At 44.3% G+C, this 25308-nt stretch overlaps 1 protein-coding gene across 1 annotated transcript; it reads left to right on the top strand.

The window, feature by feature from the left end:
• The first annotated feature begins 10031 nt into the window (after positions 1–10031).
• Positions 10032–23724, top strand: LOC141348535 (patr class I histocompatibility antigen, A-126 alpha chain-like). Its single transcript, XM_073852818.1, has 5 exons — positions 10032–10164; positions 10234–10355; positions 20989–21253; positions 23104–23382; positions 23573–23724. Exons 1-5 carry the CDS (start codon positions 10032–10034, stop codon positions 23722–23724), a joined length of 951 nt encoding a protein of 316 aa, XP_073708919.1.
• The last annotated feature ends 1584 nt before the right edge of the window (positions 23725–25308 follow it).

The following is a 25308-nucleotide window of genomic DNA, read 5'->3' as shown; positions in this document are numbered from 1 at the left end:
TAACATATTCATACTAAAAGCCAAAAAAAAAAAAAACTTCCATTTTGAATTCATGGGGACTTTAAAACTGTGCAGGTCAGATGAATTCATGAATTAAAAAAGATAAGATTATAATATAAGCTCTGCTCATGCTTATCTCCTGCCTTTGTGTGCATCTTGGGCTGTTAGAAGAGTTGACAAGATGGATATCAGACAAAATGCTGACTCTAAATTTAAAATCTGTCTATTTAATAATTTTATTACTGCAACAAATAAAAGAATGAAAAAGTATGATTGGATACAGGTAGGTTTTGTCAGAGCTGGCCCAAGGCATAAGCGAACTAAGTGGCTGCTAAGGGCCCCGTGGGCCGTGGCCACCAGGGGGCCCCCCAAGAATACATGAAATTACATCGTTTTTTTTTTTATTTAAATTTTTTATTTATATATGTACAATATTTCAATATTTCATATTGGTAATGAAATCCGTTATTCAATTTAAAAAAAACAACGCAATATTATTTTAACTGGCTGCTGCAGGATGCATGCACAGTTGGAGTATGACAGCCATTCGATGCATGACTGAGTGAGGTAACTTAAATTCATTGAAGAAGCAGCGTCACTGCAGCAAAACAATTAATAATGTCACAAAAAAAGGACATATCTTTCTGGTGCAGGGAAAAGAAAATGGAAGAAATCAGAGGAAGAGAAAAAACAGCAAGATAAAGGTAAGTAAAAAAAAGAAGAGTATAAACTAAACGAGGCTAAATTGCAAGCTAACGTTAGCTGGCTGGTTAATTAGGCAAACAAGAAAGTTAATGTTTTATTTAACATCCGCAAATTTAAGCTTTGCAATATTAATATATTATAATTCAACATATTACTTAGCTGGATTAAGATTCAAGTTTTTGCATTCTGTGTAAAAATAACTTTCCTAGATTATATTTTTGTAATAAAAATAAGCTTGTTTCATAAACTTGGTGCTAATAATAAAAAAATAAGCTTCTGTTTTATAACTTTGGTACTGATAACAGTAATATTGAGGTGGAATGTAAAGTTGAGTTAGTTTGTCTTTTCATATAAAAATACCCTGTTTGTATTTGACTAATTTGTAGTTCTTTGGTATTTAGCTTTATATTTTATTATTATATTATTTATTTTATTTGTAGTTGATTGTATTGCACTTTTTACATGTTGCAAAATTTTCTGAACAAAAAGTAATTAAAGTGGTTCACGTTAGCCTTATATTTTATTACTTATTTTATTTGTAGTTGATTATATTGCACTTTTTACATGTTGCAAAAAAATAAATTAAAGTGGTTAAAGTGTTTACAGTAAGAGCATTGTCTACTAGTTTATTTTGCTACTTTTTAGTACACCACATTAAGTATGCCAACTGGTCCTGCAAGACTTTGAATGTTAAAGTGGAAATGAACACCTGACTACTCCTGTGGGTTTGCTACTGTTACAATTAAAGATCATAGCAAGAGTAAAAACATATAGATTTATAGTGTGCGAATAATAAAGGATTGACAATAATTAGTCATACTGGTGGCACAGAGGGGCCCCCAAATAAAATTCTGCTTAGGGCCCCCTGAAGGCTTGGGCCAGCCCTGGGTTTTGTACAGGTTGTTCTGCAAATGGCTAGGACTTGGCTAAGAATGCCCCATGCTATTTCAAAAACACAATTTTATATGACCGTGGTTCCTAATTATGTTCCCAGAGGCATACATTACAGTACACATTTAGTATGTCTCCCTGACACACACCAGTTTCAGGTATTGGACTCTCTACTAACAAGCCGATGAGTGGAATCAGGTCTGTTTGGTTTGGAAATCTGTGCTGTTGGTGTGAAACTGATATCTGAAGCCATGATACTACACGCACACCGACAGGTGGCAGTAACTTGCTTGTTACTGCCACCCAAAAACACGCCAAAAACGAAGAAGAATAACAACAAACTGTTAACGGACAACCACGATAAGAGTACACTTTTAAAAGTTCGCCTCACTTGCGCTATTTTCTAAACCGCCGGTGTTAATTATTTGAGAAAATGCTCATGCTTGTGTGTATGTTGTCATTTTGGCCCGTCGTCAACGCAGGTCAGAGCCATAGAGAAAGAGAGTTGCGACACGCTTTGATCTCGCCGCCGCGCGGTCACGTGGTTCATGGAGCTCTCAATAGTTCCAAACAACTCCGCGCTGTCAATGTGTTTGAATGGGTTTAAGTAGGATAGACAGCCGTTTTACTGTTTTTTCAGCAATTTCGAGTAATTATTAATAATAAATAATTGTAATATATAGTTCAGTTCTATTTAGTTAATATTTTGAGGAGGTTTTTTTTGTACTAAATGTGCAATAATGATCCTGACCATTTAAAAGATAACATTTTCTAATATAGTATTTATATTATAGTTAGTGTGATATTTAAGGTAAAATACATTTGAATGTGTATTTGGCATAGACTGTAAAAAAGAATCGACTTTTCTTTTTTTTCTTTTTTTTTGAATATCATGAAATAACACCAGTAAATTACTTTTTTTTATTTAACATTAAATCGAAACATATAAAAAAGAGAGTGTTTGATCATGTCCAAATACACATTCAAATGGATGTGGTTGTGTGGCAACAGGCACATTTAACACACACTGCAAACAACGTTCACCTGCATAGAGGGAATGCACTTTGGTTTCGTTTTTACAGAAACCTTGTGACGTGCATAATGTGATGTCTGTGGGCACTGTGAAGTGGGCACGTTTACCACATGTTTTTAAATGTCTGTGCGCTAACGTAAATCTTAGTTTTGCTGGTTATGTTTTTGGGGAATAATGACGTTTAGGAGTCTTTCTTTCGAAAAATGCTGGGTTAGATTGTTTACTGCCTATAAGCAATTAATTTTAAAAGCTGTAACTTCTGAACAATTGTAAAGTTATGCGTAAGTTAGTTATTTAGTAACGTTAGTCTATAACTTTATGTATGATTTAGTGTTGGATTAAAGCATTGACTAATGAGCACACATTTATTTATTGTTTGTCTGTGCAGTACTTGACTTGAAAGACTGATAAGTGTGAGCTTCTATTACTGAGCGTCTACTCAAGTGCTGGGTTCTAGCGATGTCAAAATAAAAGTCCCGGCGTTGCAATAATAGTTCTGCTTCAAACACTTTGACATTTACAAATATGTGACCCTGTACCCCAAAACCAGTCATGAGGGTTTTTGAAACCCTTTTTGTATTATATGCTTGTGTACACAGGTTCCCACTCACTGATGGCTTTGGCAACATATACCCAGCCAGCAATGACATGTGGGGCCCAGATGAGGGCTTCATGGGCGGCAAATGTGGGCCCCATTATGGGCTTGCACCCGGGATTTACATTGGGGCCAGTTGTGGAAGCCCAGACTTACTAAGTGGGACCTGTAAGGGTACTGCATGGGTCTTAATTGGGCAATTCATGCCAAACCCATTTGGGCCCCACCTGCACAAAGAGTGGGATTGCACCCGGGATCCACATGGGGGCCAGCCGTGGATGCCCAGATGGGTTTTAAGTGGGATCTGTAAGGGTCTTATGTGGGTCTTAACCGGGCAATACATGTCAGACCCATTTGGGGCCCACCAGTCTGTAGGGGTTTAAAGTGGGCTTGCACCCGGGATCCACATGGGGGCCAGCCGTGGATGCCCAGATGGGTTTTAAGTGGGATTTGTAAGGGTCTTGTGTGGGTCTTAACCGGGCAATACATGTCAGACCCCTTTGGGGCCCACCAGTCTGTAGGGGTTTAAAGTGGGCTTGCACCCGGGATCCACATGGGGGCCAGCCGTGGATGCCCAGGTGGGTTTTAAGTGGGATCTGTAAGGGTCTTATGTGGGTCTTAACCGGGCAATACATGTCAGACCCATTTGGGGCCCACCAGTCTGTAGGGGTTTAAAGTGGGCTTGCACCCGGAATCCACATGGGGGCTAGCCGTGGATGCCCAGATGGGTTTTAAGTGGGATCTGTAAGGGTCTTATGTGGGTCTTAACCGGGCAATACATGTCAGACCCATTTGGGGCCCACCAGTCTGTAGGGGTTATAAAGTGGGCTTGCACCTGGGATCCACATGGGGGCACGCCGTGGATGCCCAGGTGGGTTTTAAGTGGGATCTGTAAGGGTCTTATGTGGGTCTTAATCGGGCAATTCATGACAGACCCATTTGGGCCCCACCTGCCCAAAGGGGTTTAAAGTGGGTTTGCACCCGGGATCCACATGGGGGCCAGCCAACGCCCAGGAGGTCCAGGCCGCCCCAGACGCCCCCCCGGGATGTGCCGGAATCCGCGCCTTAGTCACACACCCGGACGCCCCGGCAGCACCCCCCCCCCAAATAATTACAATAAAAAAACCTTCAATAAAGTGTCAAAGCATGCTCAAGGTGGACAATTAATATTTTTATTTAAAAGACAAAAAACAGTCTGCAATACAAAGTCTGTGCAAATGCCATATAAAATTTACATTTTACATTTCAGCTATTTTTCAAGAAATACAGCACAATTAAATTAAAAGAACATGGGACAGTTTCATTAAAACGTTTAATTAAATATATGTTTACCTTAAAACTATTAGAAAATATTTCCTGATAATTCACTCACCCCCATGTAATCCAAGATGTTCATATCTTTCTTTCTTTAAAGGTGCAGTGTGTAGATTTTTTGCGGCATCTAGCAATAAGGCTATGAATTGCAACCAACGGTTTAGTCCACCGCTCACCCCTCCCTTCACAGAAGCTACGGCAGCCGACACGGGATTAAGCTGTCATCGTTTTAGACAGCAAAGAATAATGAAGTTTCTTTTATAAATTAGGGAATTAGATTTACTTGATAATTCAATAAAACGATGTTATTGTGAATATTACTGTTACTTGTTCATCATTGTGTTAGTGTTTTTTCGCTTGAACAACAGTGATGAAACGCGATCTGTAGAGCAGTTTGTCCATTCAGGGCTACTGTAGAAACATAATGTCGGCTTTCATGTGAGGGGACCCGCGGTGTATGTAGATATAAACTGATAATTCTAAGTTAATAAAAACATAATGGCTCATTACGTAAGGTCTTTAGACACCCCTGAAAACATAGTTATCTATATTATATTGCATTTCTGTCTAGAGATAATCTTAAATATTACACATTGCACCTTTAAGTCGAAAAGAAAGTCAAGTTTTTGAGGAGTAGATTTCAGGATTTTTCTCCATATAGTGGACTTCAGTGGGATTAAGGTCAAGGATAAAGGTTTCAAAATTTCAATACAGCTTTCAAAGGGCTTTACAAGTTCCCAGTGACCCTTATTCCTTGGGTGGGATGATGTAGAGCCCTTTGAAGCTGCATTGACAATTAAATTTGGACCTTCAACCCCTTGGCTCCCATTTAAATATGAAGAAAAATCCTGGAATGTTTTCCTCAAAAACCTTTTTGACAGAAAAAGAGACAGACACAAGCATCTTGAATGACACATGGGTGAGTAAATTATCAGCAGGAAATATTTGTGCCAGAATTGAACTAGTCCTTTAAAACTGAATAAATACAAAACCAATACATCTACAAAATTGTCAAGATTAACAATTTTATTAGTTTCAGATGTAAATTTAGATTATTGAATTTTTCATTACCAGTTATTCAGAGCTCCGAGGTGAAATTTAACTGAAAATGCATTTCTATTTCATCCACATCATTTTATTTTAATCCACAATATTCTACTGACTCCCATGGGCTCCATACAGTGGTGTCCAAAATTATTAGAACACTAGTATTTTTACCAGCTAAAAATGATTTTAATTCAGGCATGTCTATCTTTTGCTGTAGTGTTTCAATGGGTAATTTATTTTATATTTCTAAACATTAATTTTGCCATTAAATGTAATAATCCAGTAAGATTTTTGTTTGACAACAGCCAGTGCTCCAAACAGAGATCTGATCTCATCATCATCTATTCTGCACAGAATGGCATGAAGAAACAGAACTGAGACAGATTAAATCTAGAAGAACTGTGGCAACGTCTCCAAGATGCTTCAAGAGACCCACCTGCAAACCTGAAAAACTATCCGCAAGTGCACCTAGTGCAAAAGCTGCTTTAAACACAAGATGATGGTCACACCAAATGTTGATTTAATTTAGTTAAAAGAAGTTAATTGATAAAGAAAACATTTATGACATTTTTATCAACATTCTCATTTTACAGAATTTGTACACAAGTGCTTAAAACTTTTAACAGTACTGCTTTGCTGGTAGGTTTCTTTAAGCATCTTGGAGATGTTGCCACAGTTCTTCTGGATTTAAATGATGAGATTAGACCTCTGTGTCAAGCGCTGTTTGTTTTCATACTTATTGTGTCACTGATTATTATAATTAATGGCAAAATGAACACTTGGAAATGTAAACTGATATTTCATACTGACACACTATAGCAAATGAAATAAATAAGTTTAAACCATTAGTTAAGGTAGTTTAAATACTAGTGTTCTAATAATTTTGGGCACCACTGTAGCTCTGATAATTAATGTAGTGTGAGAATAAGTGAAACCAAAACATACAACAAAAGGTCCATGACTCTGCACCAGAAGTGACAGACACACCAGATAAAGAGCAGTCCTCCTCCAAATGGCCAGGAATCAGCTGAATCAGCTGGGGGTAAAAAACAAAACAAAAACAAATTTAAAACAAAAAACTGAAGAAAAATACTACGAACTTTCCTTTAAAAATAAATTAATGTTAGTGTGTCTTAATGTAAAATGAATACTTACTTCTTCTGAAGATCATGTAGTAGAAGATTTTCATTCCCAAAACTTCTGGATCATAAGGGGAAACACACACACAAGCAATCAATTAAATTAAAATTAATTTGTTTGATAAGACATTATCTACTTACTGACAGACATGGGCTTGCGAAAATGTACTCACCGGCTCCATACCAAATTTGCACAGCTGATCCAAAATCCTGGTTTACATCTAGTATTCTTCTCCATGGAGTCCAATGATCATGCTTTCAGGTCCTCTATCTGTCAGATGAGTTCACATAACAGTGTTCTCAGGTTACTCATTTTGAAGTTCTGTCACATTTTGTGAGTTTGATCTTAAAACTAGCATGGGTGCACGATATGACCATATTATTTCACAATAGTAATACATCACAGTATAGTTATTTATAATATTGTATTGCATTCAACATACGATCAAAGTAGTTGCAAACAATAGGACTAATACAAAAGCAAGTTAAGTACATTTAATGATTTTCTCTTTAGTATTTTGTTGTTTGATTATAATTAAGACCGACTGGTAACGTTAAGCTTAATTATACTGTAACTTTAAGAAGAAAATGCACAGATCCAGTAACTGACACCTAACCTGGTTTGTTAATCTTGTATCAAAACATTAGTGACTGTATTTAGGTCAATTACATCTTAAGTAAACTGTCTGTATTTGACTATTCAAGTGAGCTGCAGATTTCTTTCACTACATATGTTCGGCAAGACATAAATATAATGTTACCGCCTAGCCGCAGCTAACAGTATTAGTTAATACTAACAAAACACTGTAACACACACTGGTAGGATACTAAGATATGTAATCGCGATTAGTATATCACTTCAGTACCTTAATGTAACTAGTGTAACAGTCTATAGAACTTTATATAATAGTAAAAAGTACTTACCTTTTGCAGTTTGCATGATCTTTAGCTGCTGGTAAAAGTCCATATTCGCGTTTGTTTGTTCTCAATCTTCATCCCACAACCAAAACTCGCTCAAAATATGAATTAAACAGTCAGACGTAAAATAATCCACGTGAAAGTCGTTGCTAGAGGAACGACCGAAACAGACTGCAACAGAAGCCGATCAGCATATTCAAATTTAACCGGGAAACGGCTCCCTACTAGTCATTGGCCAGAATAATCAAAGGCAGCGATAATCAAACGCTCATTGGCTGTCGCCAGTACCGTCATAGATTGCAATTTGCCGTGTTTCACTTTCAGCCGGTAATGCGTGATTTAAATAAGAAAGCGCGTCAACTGAGCTATAGTGAATTCGCTATAGCTTTTTCAGCATTTAACAACTTGAATTATGCACTGCTTCCCACACTAAATTATCATCCTACTGTATATTCCACCAGAGAGGACTGCAAACGTATTGTCATTTGGACTACTGTGGTATTGCTTTTTGACACGACTAATGCAAATAAATTATACACTCATTCTTTATTGGTTAATTTTTTCTTTATAAAAAAAAAAAATTAAATGCATTTTTATTGCATGGTTACATGATTTGTGGATTTTAAGACTGATTTTCTATTTTATACATATTCTACTTTTTTAGAATTACAGAGTTTTAATGTAAAATACATCTAAATAAAAACTAATAAGATTTACTTTCAAATTACACCGTGTTCCAAATTATTATGCAAATGATATCTTTCTCCGATTTTCATAATTAGTCAATGCAAATGACAGTCAGTATAATTTTTTAAGTCATCAACCATAGGGCATAATTTGAATTTTATTGAAAAAACCTCCTAATGATAACAGTATTTATTTCAAAAATAAAAAACTGAAAATGCACTGTTCCAAATTATTATTCACAACAGAGTTAAAACATTTTATAGGTTGTAAAGAACTGAAAATTGGCATTTTCTGAATTTGCAGCATTAGGTGGTCATATTTACTGAAATCAAAAGCTATTTCAATCAAAAACATCCTAACAGGGCAAGTTACATCTTAACATAGGACCCCTTCTTTGATATCACTATCACAATTCTTGCATCCTTTGAACTTGTGAGTTTTTGGAGAGTTTCTGATTGAATATGTTTGCAGGATGTCAGAATAGCCTCCCAGAGCTGCTGTTTTGATGTGAACTGCTTCTCAACCTAATAGATCTTTTGCTTGAGGATGCTCCAAAGGTTCTCAATCTGGTTGAGGTCAGGGGAGGATGGGGGCCACACAATGAGTTTCTCATTTTCATACTTTGCCGAGGTCATTTTCACACCTTCAGGGACCCTAAAGGAACCTACCAGCTCTCTCCCTATGATTCCGGCCCAAAACGCCACCTCTAACGTCGCAGCCTTGTTGGGACATGTTCCATCCACTACTCCATCCATCTGGACCATCCAAAGATGCACAACACTCATCAGTAAACAAGACTGTTTGAAAATTAGTCTTCATGTATGTCTGGGCCCACTGCAACCGTTTCTGCTTGTGAGCATTAGTTAGGAGTGGCCGAATAGTAGGTTTATGCTCAACTGCAAGCCTCTGAAGGATCCTACACCTTGATGTTCGCGGGACTCCAGAGGCACCAGCAGCTTCAAAAACCTGTTCCCTTCCGGGAACTCGAGCCGCGTCTAGAAACGCTATGGGGAACGCCATTGGCGGGCCGCACTCTGAATCATGTCTACAACCAATGAAATGACGGGAGTGACGTCACAGGCGCGGTGACGTCATCGACCAGGAAGTATAAAGCACGTGCGTTTGAAGCCCGCGGCAGCTTTTGTCATTCAGCGAGAGCGCTCTGTGTCTGTCTGTCTGCCATTTTGCTGTTTATTGTGCCAGTTTGCACGCATTTCTTTTGAGTGAAATGGCTTCAAAACAACCTTTAAAAGAACAAAAGAAAAGTTTGGTGGCTGTTAGAAGACATAGACCGTGTGTTCCTCCCTGCCAACGCTTTATTGTTGGTGGGGATACACACAGTCTATGTGTGGTGTGTTTGGGACCGGAGCACGCACAGTCAGCCCTCGAAAAGGCTGACTGTCCGCAGTGTGAACGCCTGCCGCTGCGGGTGCTCCGTTCCCGGAAAGCCCTCTTCGAGGAGGGGGCTTTCACCAGCGTGCCTCGCGGGTCTGGCCCCGCTGCCGCCGAGGCGGAGCGGTTGCGCCACTCGTGGGGCTCGCAGCTCGATCTGCTGGAGGGTTTGGAGACGGGTGACCCCCTATCTCCTCCCTCACTCAGCGGCGCGAGCGATCTCCTATTGGATGAGGAAGCCCGCACTGCGGCCTCTTCCCTCCAAGAAGAGATCCCAGAGCTCCACATATCTTCCTCCGAGGAGGTTGATATGGAAAGCCTGGAGGACACACCACAGCCACCCCGTTCGCCTCAGTACGAGGAGCTCGTGGAGGTGCTGACCCATGCGGTAGCCAAACTAAACATCTCATGGCCCGCAGAGCAACATCATGAGCCGCAGGGAAGCAAGTTAGATGATCGCTTCCTGCGGACACGGTCAGCACCTCCCAAACGGAGCCTTCCATTCTTCCCAGATCTGCACAAAGAGATCTCAAGATCCTGGGGGAAGCCGTACTCCTTCCGCCTCTATAACCCCACTGAGAGTTATGCTAACGTGGGGGGTACGGAGGAGTACGGTTACAGGGCGATGCCACGGGTAGAACAGACGCTCGCGGGCTATCTGGCACCCGGTTCGGCATCGTCCCTGAAGGCTCCGTCCTTGCCCACCAAGCCATTAAAATCCACATCCATCATGGTGGGCAAGGCATATACGGCAGCAGGTCAGGCTGGTTCATGTTTGCACACCATGGCCATCCTTCAGGCTTATCAGGCTGACCTGCTGAAGGAGTTTAACGACGGCGAGGAGGTTAACATCTCAGAGATGCGGCGCACAGCAGACCTCGCCCTCCGCGCCACCAAGGAGACCGCCCGTGCAGTGGGTCGGTCTATGGCAGCCCTGGTGGCCGCGGAGAGGCATCTCTGGTTGTCCCTGTCCGCACTAAAAGATAAGGACAGGGCAACACTCCTGGACGCCCCCATAGAGCCAAGCTCCGGCCTCTTCGGTGCCTCGGTGGACACAGTTGTCGCCAGGCACCAGGAGGCCAGGAAGCAGGCAGCGGCGTTCAGGACGTACCTCCCTCGCCGCGTTTACTCCTCTGAGGCTGCTGGACGGGCGCAGCCTCAGCCGTCAACGAGCTCCTCGCACAGAGAGGCACAGAAACAGAGTGTTGCCGCCCGCGCTCCTCCGGTTCGTCCTAGAGGACGGGGCCGGCAACGCTCTGGGCCGGGGGCCTCTAAGAGGAGGCCTGACCTGAGGGTCGTCCTCCAGTCAAAGAGGTCCTCGGCCAAACGGCCCTGACGGTCAAGCACCAGGGTCATTGAGGGCAGCCCCTCTCGAGGGGGTTTATTCGGCGCCACAGTCCGTGGTCACCGAGCCCCCTCGGGGCCCTCAGGAGATTTGTCAGCTAACTCTGCCAGTGTTAAAAAATCAGGGCGCGGCAATCTCCCGCGAACACCATTTTCTAGCTGTTCCACCCGGAAACGTAGTGGCCCTAGGAAGTTCGCAACCCCTACGGGGGTCTTCAAAGAAGCTAGTTCAGGAGTCTCCTGCCAGTACGCTGTTACAGGTCCCCGAACTAGCCCCTCAAACAAATCCAGAAGCCAGTCTCGAGAGGCTGGTTCCCTTAGTAGATTTTCTGGCAGCGTGGAAACTACTGCCGAACGTCTCCACGTGGGTCCTGCGCACTGTAGAGAAAGGGTACTGCATTCAGTTTGGCGCCAAGCCGCCACCTTTCAGCGGGGTATTTCCAACTCTGGTGAGCCCCGAGCAGGGTCTGGTAATGGAACAAGAAGTAGTAACTCTCTTGAGGAAGGAGGCCATCGAGGTGGTCCCTCCTCAACACAGAGAATCCGGGTTCTACAGCCGGTACTTCATCGTTCCCAAGAAGGATGGAGGGCTCCGGCCCATATTAGATCTCAGGCAATTGAACCGCTCAGTAAAGAAACTGAAGTTCAGAATGCTCACTATCAAGCATGTAGTGTCACAAATCAGGTCCGAGGACTGGTTTGTCACGATAGATCTAAAAGACGCATACTTTCACGTCTCCATCCTTCCTCAACACAGGAAGTTCCTCAGGTTCGCTTTCAGGGGCAAAGCTTACCAGTACAGAGTACTTCCTTTCGGCCTAGCTCTCTCTCCCCGTACTTTCACGAAGTGTGTGGATGCTGCTCTGGCTCCTCTGCGACTCCAGGGCATCCGCATACTCAACTACATAGACGACTGGCTCATCCTAGCCAGCTCAGAGCAGTTAGCGGTTCAACATCGAGGTGTCGTTCTCGCTCATATGAAAGATCTAGGGTTGAGACTCAACGCCAAGAAAAGTGTACTTTCTCCACTACAGAGGACCACTTACTTAGGCGTGGTGTGGGATTCGACCACGATGCAGGCACGAATGTCACCTGCTCGGATCGAGTCGATCCTTACTGCAGTAAATGCGGTCAAGCTAGGCCAGTCACTCACTGTCAAACAGTTCCAGGTACTGTTAGGTCTTATGGCAGCCGCATCCAACGTGATACCTTTTGGACTGCTGCACATGAGACCACTACAGTGGTGGCTCAAAACCAGGGGGTTCTCCCCGAGGGGAAACCCGTTTCGCAAGATCAAGGTCACGCGGCGCTGCCTACGTGCCTTGGCCATGTGGAAGAAACCCTGGTTCCTCTCTCAGGGTCCAGTTCTGGGAGCCCCTTGTCGCCGTGTCACGCTAGCGACAGACGCATCCCTCACTGGATGGGGAGCGGTCATGAGTGGCCGCTCAGCCCAAGGCCTGTGGAGCCCTCACCATCTCTCATGGCACATAAATTGCCTCGAGATGCTAGCTGTGTTCCAGGCCCTGAAGTATTTCCTTCCAGACCTAAGAAACCGCCACGTACTGGTCCGTACAGACAGCACTGCGGTAGTTTATTATATAAACCATCAAGGAGGGATCCGCTCACGCCCCTTGTTCAAGCTGGCGTACCGGATCCTCCTGTGGTCTCAAGGAAAGCTTCTCTCCCTGAGAGCAGTCCACATTCCTGGACATCTGAATGTGGGAGCAGATGTCCTGTCGAGGCAGGGGCCGAGGCCCGGGGAATGGATGCTTCACCCAGTAGTAGTGAAACAGATTTGGAGAAAGTTTGGCCAGGCTCAGGTGGACCTCTTCGCGACTCGAGAGACATCGCAATGTCCCCTCTGGTTCTCTCTAGTTCCTCCAGCTCCTCTTGGACTGGACGCTATGGTACAGACGTGGCCGAGGCTTCGTCTGTACGCCTTTCCCCCGATCGCTCTGCTCCCGGGAGTTCTGGAAAGAGTACGCCGGTTCCGAGTACGGCTGTTGCTAGTAGCCCCGTACTGGCCGGCCCGAGTATGGTTCTCAGACCTAGTCTCCCTCCTCGACGGCTCTCCATGGGAGATTCCCGTCAGGAGGGACCTCCTGTCTCAGGCTGGGGGCGCAGTTTGCCACCCCCACCCAGAGAGGTGGAAGTTATGGGTGTGGCCCCTGAGGGGGCGCAACTCATAGAAGCTGGTCTCTCAACCGAGGTTGTTGAGACCCTTCTTCAATCCAGAGCTCCCTCTACGAGGAAACTTTATGGCCTTAAGTGGAACCTGTTTGTTAGATGGTGTTACGAACACAGCTGTGACCCAGTTAACTGCCCGATCGGTACAGTTCTGGAGTTCCTACAAACTCGCCTCTCCGCAGGGCTAGCTCACTCCACTCTGAAGGTGTACGTGGCGGCTATATCTGCCTTCCACGCCCCTCACGGTGGCCTCTCAGTGGGCAGAGACCCCTTGGTCATTCGTTTCCTCCGTGGTGCACTCAGGCTGAGGCCTCGAGTGAAACCCAGGGTTCCCACGTGGGACCTAGCTGTCGTGCTAGAAGCTCTATGCAAGCCTCCATTTGAGCCCATAGAGGAGATCACAGATCGCATGCTTACCATTAAGACAGCGCTCTTGTTAGCTCTCACCTCTCTAAAGAGAGTAGGGGACCTTCAGGCCCTTTCAGTGGCCCCTTCTCACTTAGACTTTGCCCCTGGGATGGCCAAAGCTTTTCTTTACCCCAGAGTCGGGTACGTACCGAAGGTCCCGTCCCTAGCACCACAGCCTATCACGCTACAAGCGTTCTATCCTCCTCCTTTCCTGGAGCCGGATCACAGGAAGTTCAATTGCATGTGCCCAGTCAGAGCATTAGATGCATACGTCCACAGAGCTGCCCTGTGGCGCAAATCAGAACAGCTGTTCGTCTGTTATGGCCCTCCAAAGAAGGGCCTCCCGGCTGCTAAGCCTACTATTAGTAGATGGATCATTGATGCTATATCTACTGCTTATGAGTCCTCTGGTCTCCCATCACCGATCGGAATCAAGGCTCACTCCACTCGAGGCCTCTCAGCCTCGAAAGCTCTGACGGCAGGTGTCCCCATCCAGGACATCTGCAATGCTGCGGGTTGGTCCTCGCCCCTGACCTTCGTCAGGTTTTATGAAATCGACCTCAGAGCCGCTCCAGGCTCCTTCGTCTTAGACTCAACTTAGAGAAAAGCCACTAAGATCAGCCATCTCCCTAGCCAGGAGGAGACTTCTCTAGGCGCATTCTTTTAGTTAAAAGAAGAGAAGTCGCTACTCGCCACATCCTCCTCGTGTGCCTGAGGGCCGAGGAGCGTTTTTCGGATCTTTGAAGCCTTTTGTCCGTGGAAGACTAGACAAAAGACAATTCTCTCGTGTCCTGCGATGGTTTCCAGGCCGAGCTCACTCAGTCCCTCTTGGGCTGGCGAATTCCAGACAAAGGACTATTACTCCCCGTGGGCCTGAGGGCCGGGGATCACTTCACCTCTTGTCCGTAGAAAGCTAGACAAAGGTTCTCCCTCTCAAGCCCTGGTAGGCTCACCAGGCCAAGTTCATTCAGTCCCTCTTGCTCTGACGTAACCCCAGGCAAAGGACTAAGACTCCTCGAGTGCCTGAGGGCCGAGGAGTACCTCTCTCTACGGCTTACGACCTGGCAAGGCTAAGATAAAGTATGGCTCGGTCCCTCTTGTCCTGGCCTCCCCAGACAACGGACTAAGACTCCTCGCGTGCCCGAGGGCCGAGGAGTGCCCCTTGCATTGATTACGTAAGCCCAGTGGAAGGTCTGCTTTATCCTCGTGTGCCCGAGGGCCGAGGATCTTACAACCCTCTTGTCCGCGGAATGCTAGACAATGGTCCATTTCCCTCGCGTGCTGGCAAGATTACCAGACCGAGCGTAATTCGGTCCCTCTGATTCTGGCCTTTCCCAGACCAAGGACTAAGACTCCTCGTCTGCCTAAGGGCCGAGGAGTGCCTCTTGCACTGGATGGCTACCAGGTAGAGGCCCATACTGTCCTCCCCGTGTGCCTGAGGGCCGGGGACTGCAGTGCCCTCTTGTCCGCACAAAGCTAGACAAAGGCTTATTCTCTCGCGTCCTGGAGCAGTACCAGGCCGAGCTCTTGAGTCCCTCTTGCTCTGGCAGAACCCCAGACAAAGGACTACCTCTCCTCGTGAGCCCGAGGGCCGAGGAGTACCTCTCGTTCTGGCTGGCGACCAGATAGAGGTGGACCACCTGGCTGAGGTCCGTCTCTCCCTCTGCACCTATTAATGTAAACAGGCAAAGGTCGAGAACTCCATCCTCGTGAGCCCGAGGGCCGAGGATCATATCACCCTCTTGTCCGTGGAACACTAGACAATGGTTTATCTTCCTCGCGTTCTGGAAGTCCACCAGACCGAGTGTACTTCGGTCCCTCTGGTTCTGGCCTTTCCCAGACCAAGGACTAAGACTCCTCGTCTGCCCGAGGGCCGAGGAGTGCCTCCTGCACCGGCTGGCTACCAAGCAGAGGCCCATACTGTCCTCCCCGTGTGCCTGAGGGCCGGGGACTGCAGTGCCCTCTTGTCCGCACAAGGCTAGACAAAGGCTTATTCCCTCGCGTCCTGGCAGAGTACCAGGCCGAGCTCTTGAGTCCCTCTTGCTCTGGCGGAACCCCAGACAAAGGACTACTTTCTCCTCGCGAGCCTGAGGGCCGAGGAGTACTCTTGAGGTCGAGTACACCGTCCTCGTGGGTCCGAGGACCGAGGACCACTTTCCTTCTGTCCACTTAGACAGTGGTTATTGCAGTCCCTCTTGTTCTGGCTATCTCCCAGACAAAGGACTAAGACTCTGCGTGTGCCTGAGGGCCGCGGAGTACCTCTCGCTCTGGCTGGCGACCAGACAGAGGAAGACTACCTTTCCTCGTGTGCCCGAGGGCCGAGGTCCACAGGGCCTTCTTGTCCGCGGAATGCTAGACAAGGGCTCCTTTTCTTTCCACCCTGGTCAAGCAGACACAGCGCAGGGTCCTGGAAATTATGGGGGCGTTGGTAGTCTCGTTCCCCATAGCGTTTCTAGACGCGGCTCGAGTTCCCGGAAGGGAACGTCTCGGGTTACGTATGTAACCTTAGTTCCCTGAGGGAACGAGACGCCGCGTCTCGGACCATAATTCCCGCACCCTGCGGCGCTCGCTTCATTCCTTAGAGCTGCCGCGGGCTTCAAACGCACGTGCTTTATACTTCCTGGTCGATGACGTCACCGCGCCTGTGACGTCACTCCCGTCATTTCATTGGTTGTAGACATGATTCAGAGTGCGGCCCGCCAATGGCGTTCCCCATAGCGTTTCTAGACGCGGCGTCTCGTTCCCTCAGGGAACTAAGGTTACATACGTAACCCGAGACGTTTTCTACTTTGTAATGGCATTTTAGCAGCTGCTCTCTTAATCTGATGAATTTGTCTGGCAGAAACCTTCCTCATTCTGCCTTTTCCTGAACAAACCAGTCTGTGCTCTGAATCAGCCACAAATCTGCACAGCACAATGATCACACTTAAGTTTTTGTGAAATATCTAATGTTTTCATACCTTGTCCAAGGCATTGTACTATTTGACACTTTTCGGCAGCAGAGAGATCTTTTTTCTTTCCCCATGCTGCTTGAAACCTGTGGCCTGCTTAATAATGTGGAACATCCTTCTTAAGTAATTTTCCTTTAATTGGGCTCATTTGGCAAACTATTTATCACAGGTGTCTGAGATTCATTTCAGTGACCCAAAGAGCCATGAGACACAATACCATCCATGAGTTTAATTGAAAAACAATTTTTTTTTATGTTTATGACACTTATATCCAATTTGCATAATAATTTGGAACACAGTGTACAAAAAGAACATTAAATTGTTAGTATAGACATAAACCTTAATGAGCTACATTATTTAATTACAGATTGTTTTTGTAATTTTATGTCAATGTGTAAGTAATTTAAGAAAACAGAAAAAATACTGCAAAAAAAAAAAAAAGAATTCCTGTAATTTGTCATTAATGGAATAATACTTAAAATAATAGTTAAGTTGTTAATTTACAGATATTGTTTGTAATTTTACAAAGTTTTTAACAATCTAAAATAACACAAAAAATACTGTAAAAGTAATTTTCCTGAAAAAAAAATGTAATTTGCCTTTAATGATATAGGACCTAAAATAGTTCGTTTACAGATATTGTTAGTAATTAGTGGTGGGCATAGATAATTTTTTTTTAATCTAGATTAATCTCACTGTAATTTTGAAATTAATCTAGATTAAAATGGCTAATTTGAATTCTGATGAAGGCTATCCGAATATGTGTGCTACCCAAATAATGACTAAAAGGTAGTCTTTGAGAATGGGTTTCTCAAGCCAGGTGGCACATTAGACCAGGCACTCATCTCCTGTTTCCAAAATGCATCACAAACTGCTTGACAATTGCATTTACAACATAATTAACTATACAAACTTGTGTAACCAAGTACTTCTGCGCAAAAGGCTGCACGACGTGCGCGTTCCCCTTAAATACACAGACGCGTGCGGGCATGGATATCTGTGTGCATAGTCTTCGATTAAACTGCGTTGCTTTTAGAAGCGTCAATTCAGTTGTTGCATATAGTTTAATGTCTTTATTTTGGGATTATCAAAGTAAATTATAACTCAAACTTGAGATTTTACTGGGGCACGTGCAGGGTCTAGCAACGCACCTGCCCTGAAGCAAACCCGGCGGCTTCTTAGGTGCATCCATGTTTGCACGTCTCGTTTGATGTGGTCATTTCACACTCATAGTAGGCATACACACAGGTTGAAGACTCGTTCTCACCTCCTACAGTGGCTAGGTATACGTCATCCACACTAAAATATCAAGCTGAAAGTCATCATATCTTGCGTAGTTTAGACCCAGTTCCCAACCCAACTTTGAGAATAGATTAAAGGCGATATTCTTTTTATCGCCTGATAAGAGTCTCACGTTAACGCAGCACGTTAACGCCAATAACGGCCCACCACTATTAGTAATATTACTAAGTTATGAATGTAATTTGAAATCACAGAAAACTACTGTAAAAAAGTTAGTTATTTTCTGTAAAATTAGTAAATTAGTAAAATTGCAGTTCAAACCAAACTTAGCTTATAAACATGCCATTCAAGACCCATATATGTGTTCCCAGATCAAACCTATGCCCACTTGGCCCATAAATATGCCATTCAAGACCCATATATGCGTTCCCAGATCAAACCCATGCCCACTTGGCCCATAAATATGTCATGCAGGACCCATATATGTATTGCCAGTTCAAACTCATGTCCACTTGGCCCATAAATATGTCATGCAGGACCCATATATATTCCCAGATCAAACCCATGCCCACTTGGCCCATAAATATGTCATGCAGGACCCATATATGTATTCCCAGTTCAAACCCATGGCCACTTGGCCCATAAATATGTCATGCAGGACCCATATTTGTGTTCCCATTTTAAACCCATGCCCACTTGGCCTATAAAAATTCTATGCAGGACCCATATGTGCATTCCCAGTTCAAACCTATGCCCACTTGGCCCATAAAAATGCCATTCAAGACCCATATATGCGTTCCCAGATCAAACCCATGCCCACTTGGCCCATAAATATGCCATTTAAGACCCATATATACGTTCCCAGATCAAACCCATGCCCACTTGGCCCATAAATATGTCATGCAGGACCCATATTTGTGTTCCCAGTTCAAACCCATGCCCACTTGGCCTATAAAAATTCTATGCAAGACCCATATGTGCATTCCCAGTTCAAACCCATGCCCACTTGGCCCATAAATATGCCATGCAGGACCCATACATGCATTCCCAGATCAAACCCATGCCCACTTGGCCCATAAATATGCCATGCAGGACCCATATATGCATTCCCAGATCAAACCCATGCCCACTTTGCCCATAAATATGCCATGCAGGACCCATATATGCGTTCCCAGATCAAACCCATGTCCACTTGGCCCATAAATATGTCATGCAGGACCCATATATGTATTCCCAGATCAAACCCATGCCCACTTGGCCCATAAATATGCCATTCAAGACCCATATATGCGTTCCCAGATCAAACCCATGCCCACTTGGCCCATAAATATGTCATGCAGGACCCATATATGTATTCCCAGATCAAACCCATGCCCACTTGGCCCATAAATATGTCATGCAGGACCCATATTTGTGTTCCCAGTTCAAACCCATGCCCACTTGGCCTATAAAAATTCTATGCAGGACCCATATGTGCATTCCCAGTTCAAACCCATGCCCACTTGGCCCATAAATATGCCATGCAGGACCCATATATGCATTCCCAGTTCAAACCCATGCCCACTTGGCCCATAAATATGTCATGCAGGACCCATATATGTATTCCCAGATCAAACCCATGCCCACTTGGCCCATAAATATGCCATTGAAGACCCATATATGCGTTCCCAGATCAAACCCATGCCCACTTGGCCCATAAATATGTCATGCAGGACCCATATTTGTGTTCCCAGTTCAAACCCATGCCCACTTGGCCTATAAAAATTCTATGCAGGACCCATATATGTATTCCCAGATCAAACCCATGCCCACTTGGCCCATAAATATGTCATGCAGGACCCATATATGTATTCCCAGTTCAAACCCATGTCCACTTGGCCCATAAATATGTCATGCAGGACCCATATATGTATTCCCAGATCAAACCCATGCCCACTTGGCCCATAAATATGTCATGCAGGACCCATATTTGTGTTCCCAGTTCAAACCCATGCCCACTTGGCCTATAAAAATTCTATGCAGGACCCATATGTGCATTCCCAGTTCAAACCCATGCCCACTTGGCCCATAAATATGCCATGCAGGACCCATATATGCATTCCCAGTTCAAACCCATGCCCACTTGGCCCATAAATATGTCATGCAGGACCCATATATGTATTCCCAGATCAAACCCATGCCCACTTGGCCCATAAATATGCCATTCAAGACCCATATATGCGTTCCCAGATCAAACCCATGCCCACTTGGCCCATAAATATGTCATGCAGGACCCATATTTGTGTTCCCAGTTCAAACCCATGCCCACTTGGCCTATAAAAATTCTATGCAGGACCCATATATGTATTCCCAGATCAAACCCATGCCCACTTGGCCCATAAATATGTCATGCAGGACCCATATATGTATTCCCAGTTCAAACCCATGTCCACTTGGCCCATAAATATGTCATGCAGGACCCATATATGTATTCCCAGATCAAACCCATGCCCACTTGGCCCATAAATATGTCATGCAGGACCCATATTTGTGTTCCCAGTTCAAACCCATGCCCACTTGGCCTATAAAAATTCTATGCAGGACCCATATGTGCATTCCCAGTTCAAACCCATGCCCACTTGGCCCATAAATATGCCATGCAGGACCCATATATGCATTCCCAGTTCAAACCCATGCCCACTTGGCCCATAAATATGTCATGCAGGACCCATATATGTATTCCCAGATCAAACCCATGCCCACTTGGCCCATAAATATGCCATTCAAGACCCATATATGCGTTCCCAGATCAAACCCATGCCCACTTGGCCCATAAATATGTCATGCAGGACCCATATTTGTGTTCCCAGTTCAAACCCATGCCCACTTGGCCTATAAAAATTCTATGCAGGACCCATATGTGCATTTCCAGTTCAAACCCATGCCCACTTGGCCCATAAATATGCCATGCAGGACCCATATATGTGTTCCCAGATCAAACCCATGCCCACTTGGCCCATGCCTGTCCCTTATGTGACCCATGTAATCAGCTCATATGGGCTTCCTATGTGGGACTCATACTACAAAACCTACATGGGACCCGCTGATTTCACCCAGCCAAAGCCCATGCCCACACAGTTCCCATGGAACCCGTAGTTAACCCAGCTGGGCCCCACAAGTCTTTGCTGGCTGGGTATAGTTGGACAAACACCATTTCCTGAGTTCAGTGTTGTGGTGATGCTGGATGATCTGCAATTACTGTATTATGACTCAACCACGTGGATACCTGTCTATCGCTCCTACAGTGATTCAAAATACTATGATGAGGAACGAAGTGATGCTGGTGTTGTATTTCGTGATATGTTTTATGACATGAAAGATCGAGCCTTTTATCTTAAGGAGCACCAAAATCACACAGATGGTGAGAGATATAGTCTGCATATCAGTATAAACCACTCAACATTTATTAATGCATGTAGCTTTTATGTGTTTATTGTTATTTCCTTAAGATGAATAATCTGCCCTTATGTAGCTTTCTTGCTTCTACATCAAATTCCTTTAGGTTTTATGTTCTTGAAGGATAATTAATATGAACTTTTTTCATTCTTTTGAAGGTATACATGTGTCACAGGGAGGGTCAGAGACGTGCGGATCCATTTGCAGCATTTATTGAAACAAAACAAAGGGGCAGGCAGAAATCGTCGTCAAAAAACAGGCAGAAAGGTCGGGGCTGGCAGCAAGAATCAAACACGGGAGGGAGTCCAGGAATCAAAACACAGGGAAAACAAACTCGGGAAGAAACGCTCGGAAATACAGACCATACGGAACAATAAGACTTATAAGAGGGACTGTCAGGAGACAGAGGTGGCGGGACTGGAGCAGCAGGGAGGGTGGGTGGGAACCCACACAGTCCATGCATGGCCTCCGTGACCAGAACCGGGCAGACAGGAATCTCAGGACGACTGGACGGAACCAGCGGAGGCTCTGGAAGACTGGGCTGAACCAGCGGAGGCTCTGGAAGGCCGGGCGGAACCAGCGGAGGCTCTGGATGGCCGGGCGGAACCAGCGGAGGCTCTGGAAGGCCGGGTGGAACCAGCGGAGGCTCTGGAAGGCCGGGTGGAACCAGCGGAGGCTCTGGAAGGCCGGGCGGAACCAGCGGAGGCTCTGGAAGGCCGGGCGGAACCAGCGGAGACTCTGGAAGGCCAGGCGGAACCAGCGGAGACTCTGGAAGGCCGGGCGGAACCAACGGAGACTCTGGAAGGGCAGCCATCTTGTGCAATGGCTCTGGAAGGGTGACCATCTTGAGAGCAGACTCTGGAAGGGCGGCCATTTTGCGAACAGACTCTAGAAGGGAGGTCATCTTGTTTACAGACTCATGCGAGGCAGCCATCTTGGCCGGGAACTCAGGAACAGAAGCCATCCTGGCAACAGGCTCAGGAAGGGAGGCCATCTTGTGAACAGGCTCAGGAGGGGCAGCCATCTTGTGAACAGGCTCTGGGTTGGCAGACATCTTATGCTGTGGCTCTGAGCTGGAACTTACTGTGGAAAGATGGTCCTCCTCCACAATTCCCACAGTAAAAGGAGAGCCACACAACAAAAGAGCAAGATCCATATAATATTGCAAAGTCCAGCCCGGTTCAAACATTGGCATGAGGGAAGCCAATGGCTCTAAGAGTCCTCCACGGAAGAAAATCATCAGACATCCCTCATCCATAGTTGACTGATTAGCCAATTCAAGAAAGTCCCTTGCATAATCCTCAATAGTCCGCTCACCCTGCTTGAGACGCATGATCTGTACAGTGGGGTTCGTGCTGGAACCGGATGACACCAAACTAGCTGCTGGGTCCTTGTAGCGGCGAAGTCTTCTGTCACAGGGAGGGTCAGAGACGTGCGGATCCATTTGCTGCATTTATTGAAACAAAACAAACACAAAGGGGCAGGCAGAAATCGTCGTCAAAAAACAGGCAGAAAGGTCGGGGCTGGCAGCAAGAATCAAACACGGGAGGGAGTCCAGGAATCAAAACACAGGGAAAACAAACTCGGGAAGAAACGCTCGGAAATACAGACCATACGGAACAATAAGACTTCGCCGGGTGGCTGTGTGTGTGAGAAGCTTAAATGCATGAGAGTCAATGTGAAACAGATGTGTGCAGCAATCAGTGCAGTGGGAAACGAGGAGCAGCTGTGTGCAGTGATTGGTGCAGTGGCTTATGGGGATTGCAGTCCAGAATGTGTGTGCAAGAGTTCATGATGACAAGACGACCAATACGTGACAACATGTTGATCAGAGACTTGTTGGATGTGAACTGCTAAGCAGTAATAAAGCAGGCCCACTTCATTACTGGGATGCTTTCGGTGGACAAAATATGGAGGAGTTTATTTTTGACATAGGAAAACATGCTATCCAGATAAAAATGCCGTGTATGATAACATGGGACCAACTAAAACGGGTTCACGAAAACTTCATGTATGAAAATGTTTATCTTCCTATTTGCATTAAAACTTTGCGGAGGTACCTGACCATGGAAAAGAACAACGTGCTGAGAAAAGGTGAGAGATTCAACCTAATTAACGTATGATAAAAAATAAAATAAAAACACATTAATAAATATGGCCCAGGCAGCTGTGCTGACATAGAATGTGCCTCTGAATACCATATGAAATGATTATGATAAATGAATGACTTATGCAAGTAACCCAGCTGTTTAACAACAGTAACACTTCTCATCCTTCACCATAGTGAAACCCAGAGTCAGACTCATGAAAAAGATGCTCCCAGACTCTCAAGAGCTTCAGATCAGCTGTCTGGCCACTGGTTTTTACCCGCGTCACATTAACCTGACCCTGTTCAGAGATGGTCAGCCTGTGGATGATATACAACTAGACTGTTAAAGTAACAGAAAAATACTTGGTTCTTTAGTGAAAAAGAAAAATTATGTAATGTTCTAAACTTTATTATGGTATAAGTGTGTATCTGCTTTATTCTCATTTAGGTTCAGTTTCCAGGAATCCACAGAGTCATTATGTCCAGACTCCAAGTAAGTAAACTTTTTATTTTTTATCTTTTATCTTTAGTAAGTTTTATTGTTTACTTTTTCAACACTTATTTCATCAACTTAATAAATATTATAACATGTATATATCTGTTGTTCTTTAAATTTAATATTTTGAATTGTGAAGCAATGTCTTTTTATCTTTTTTCTGCTTCAGCACAAGATGGAACGTGAAAAATGAGCTTGTATGGACTTAAATTGATGAAGTGATATACATACAGTATTTGTTCTTTGTTTTCTGTGGATATCTGGTGCTCTTTTTGGAGTCTCTGAGACACTGGAAAGTTGCAAAAAGGAGAACACTTCAAACTTTATCATCAAAAATAAGATTATTATTATTATTATTATTAACAATTTACACTGGCTATGCATTTTTCAGACACTTTTTTTCAAAGCAATTGCAGTGCAATCAGGGTATACTTTTTTTGCCACTATGTGTGTTTTCTAGGAAAACAAATTGATAAGCTTGGACATTGCTAGCACTATACTAGAGCTACAGAAATGAATTTGTAATTGAGCTATTGCGTAAATGTATTTGCAACAGAACCATCTTCTGCTGTGTGGCAATGACACAGGAGTTTGTGGGCTATGAACACCTGACACATCTAGTATTATATGACACACCTAAGTGCTCAATAAAAAACTAAAGTCGGTCGTTTTCATTTTACGTTTAAGACAAAGCATATCACAGAAAAGTTAATGATTTGCAGTTCACTGGGGTTGTGTGTCTCATGTTACATGTAAACCTAATTCTTAATTCTAATTCACTCAGTTGTTGAATATTTTGTCACAACCTAATTTCATCATAATCAATCCACCTACATTTGTAAAATAGATGTTTAGTTAATCCATTTGTGTTGGTAAGTGAATCATGCCTTGCACATGATTTTATGAGAAGGGTAAACTATGTTGAAATTAAGCAATATATTATATCTGAAAGGGGGAAGGTGAAAAAAAGCATGAGAATTGTTTCATGTTCTTCTATGTTGGAATTTATATGACCTTTGTTACATAATGTTGAAGTTTTGGGGTTTACCACTGTGGTAAAGAGTGTTTAAACTAGTCACTGTACTGTGAAAATATCAGCCTAGTAAGCACAGTGACTGACATCCTCATATTTGCACTTCCTGCGTTCAGTGTATTATAAAGAAGATTTGCATTATCAGGCTAGTGTGTCCCTCTGCTGGCTATTGGTGATCTCAGCTATTGACCACTTTACTGTGGTTTGCTCAATTCAGGTAGAAGCACTCTCAACAATGTAATTAGGCTCAGTTAAAAACTTTTGTATTTTTATTTTTTATTTGTTCATTAATAAAATGTATCTTATTATTGTTTAGGCTGTATTTCTTGTTCTGTCTCACACCCTGTTGAATTCCTCAAGTGCTGAGATTGTGCCAAATGAACTTTGAACATTATTGTCAAG

Source organism: Garra rufa, chromosome 13, assembly GCF_049309525.1.
Source record: "Garra rufa chromosome 13, GarRuf1.0, whole genome shotgun sequence".
NCBI lineage: Eukaryota > Metazoa > Chordata > Actinopteri > Cypriniformes > Cyprinidae > Garra > Garra rufa.
The sequence above is the reverse complement of the archived record's forward strand: the minus strand, read 5'-3'. Positions and strand labels throughout refer to the sequence as shown.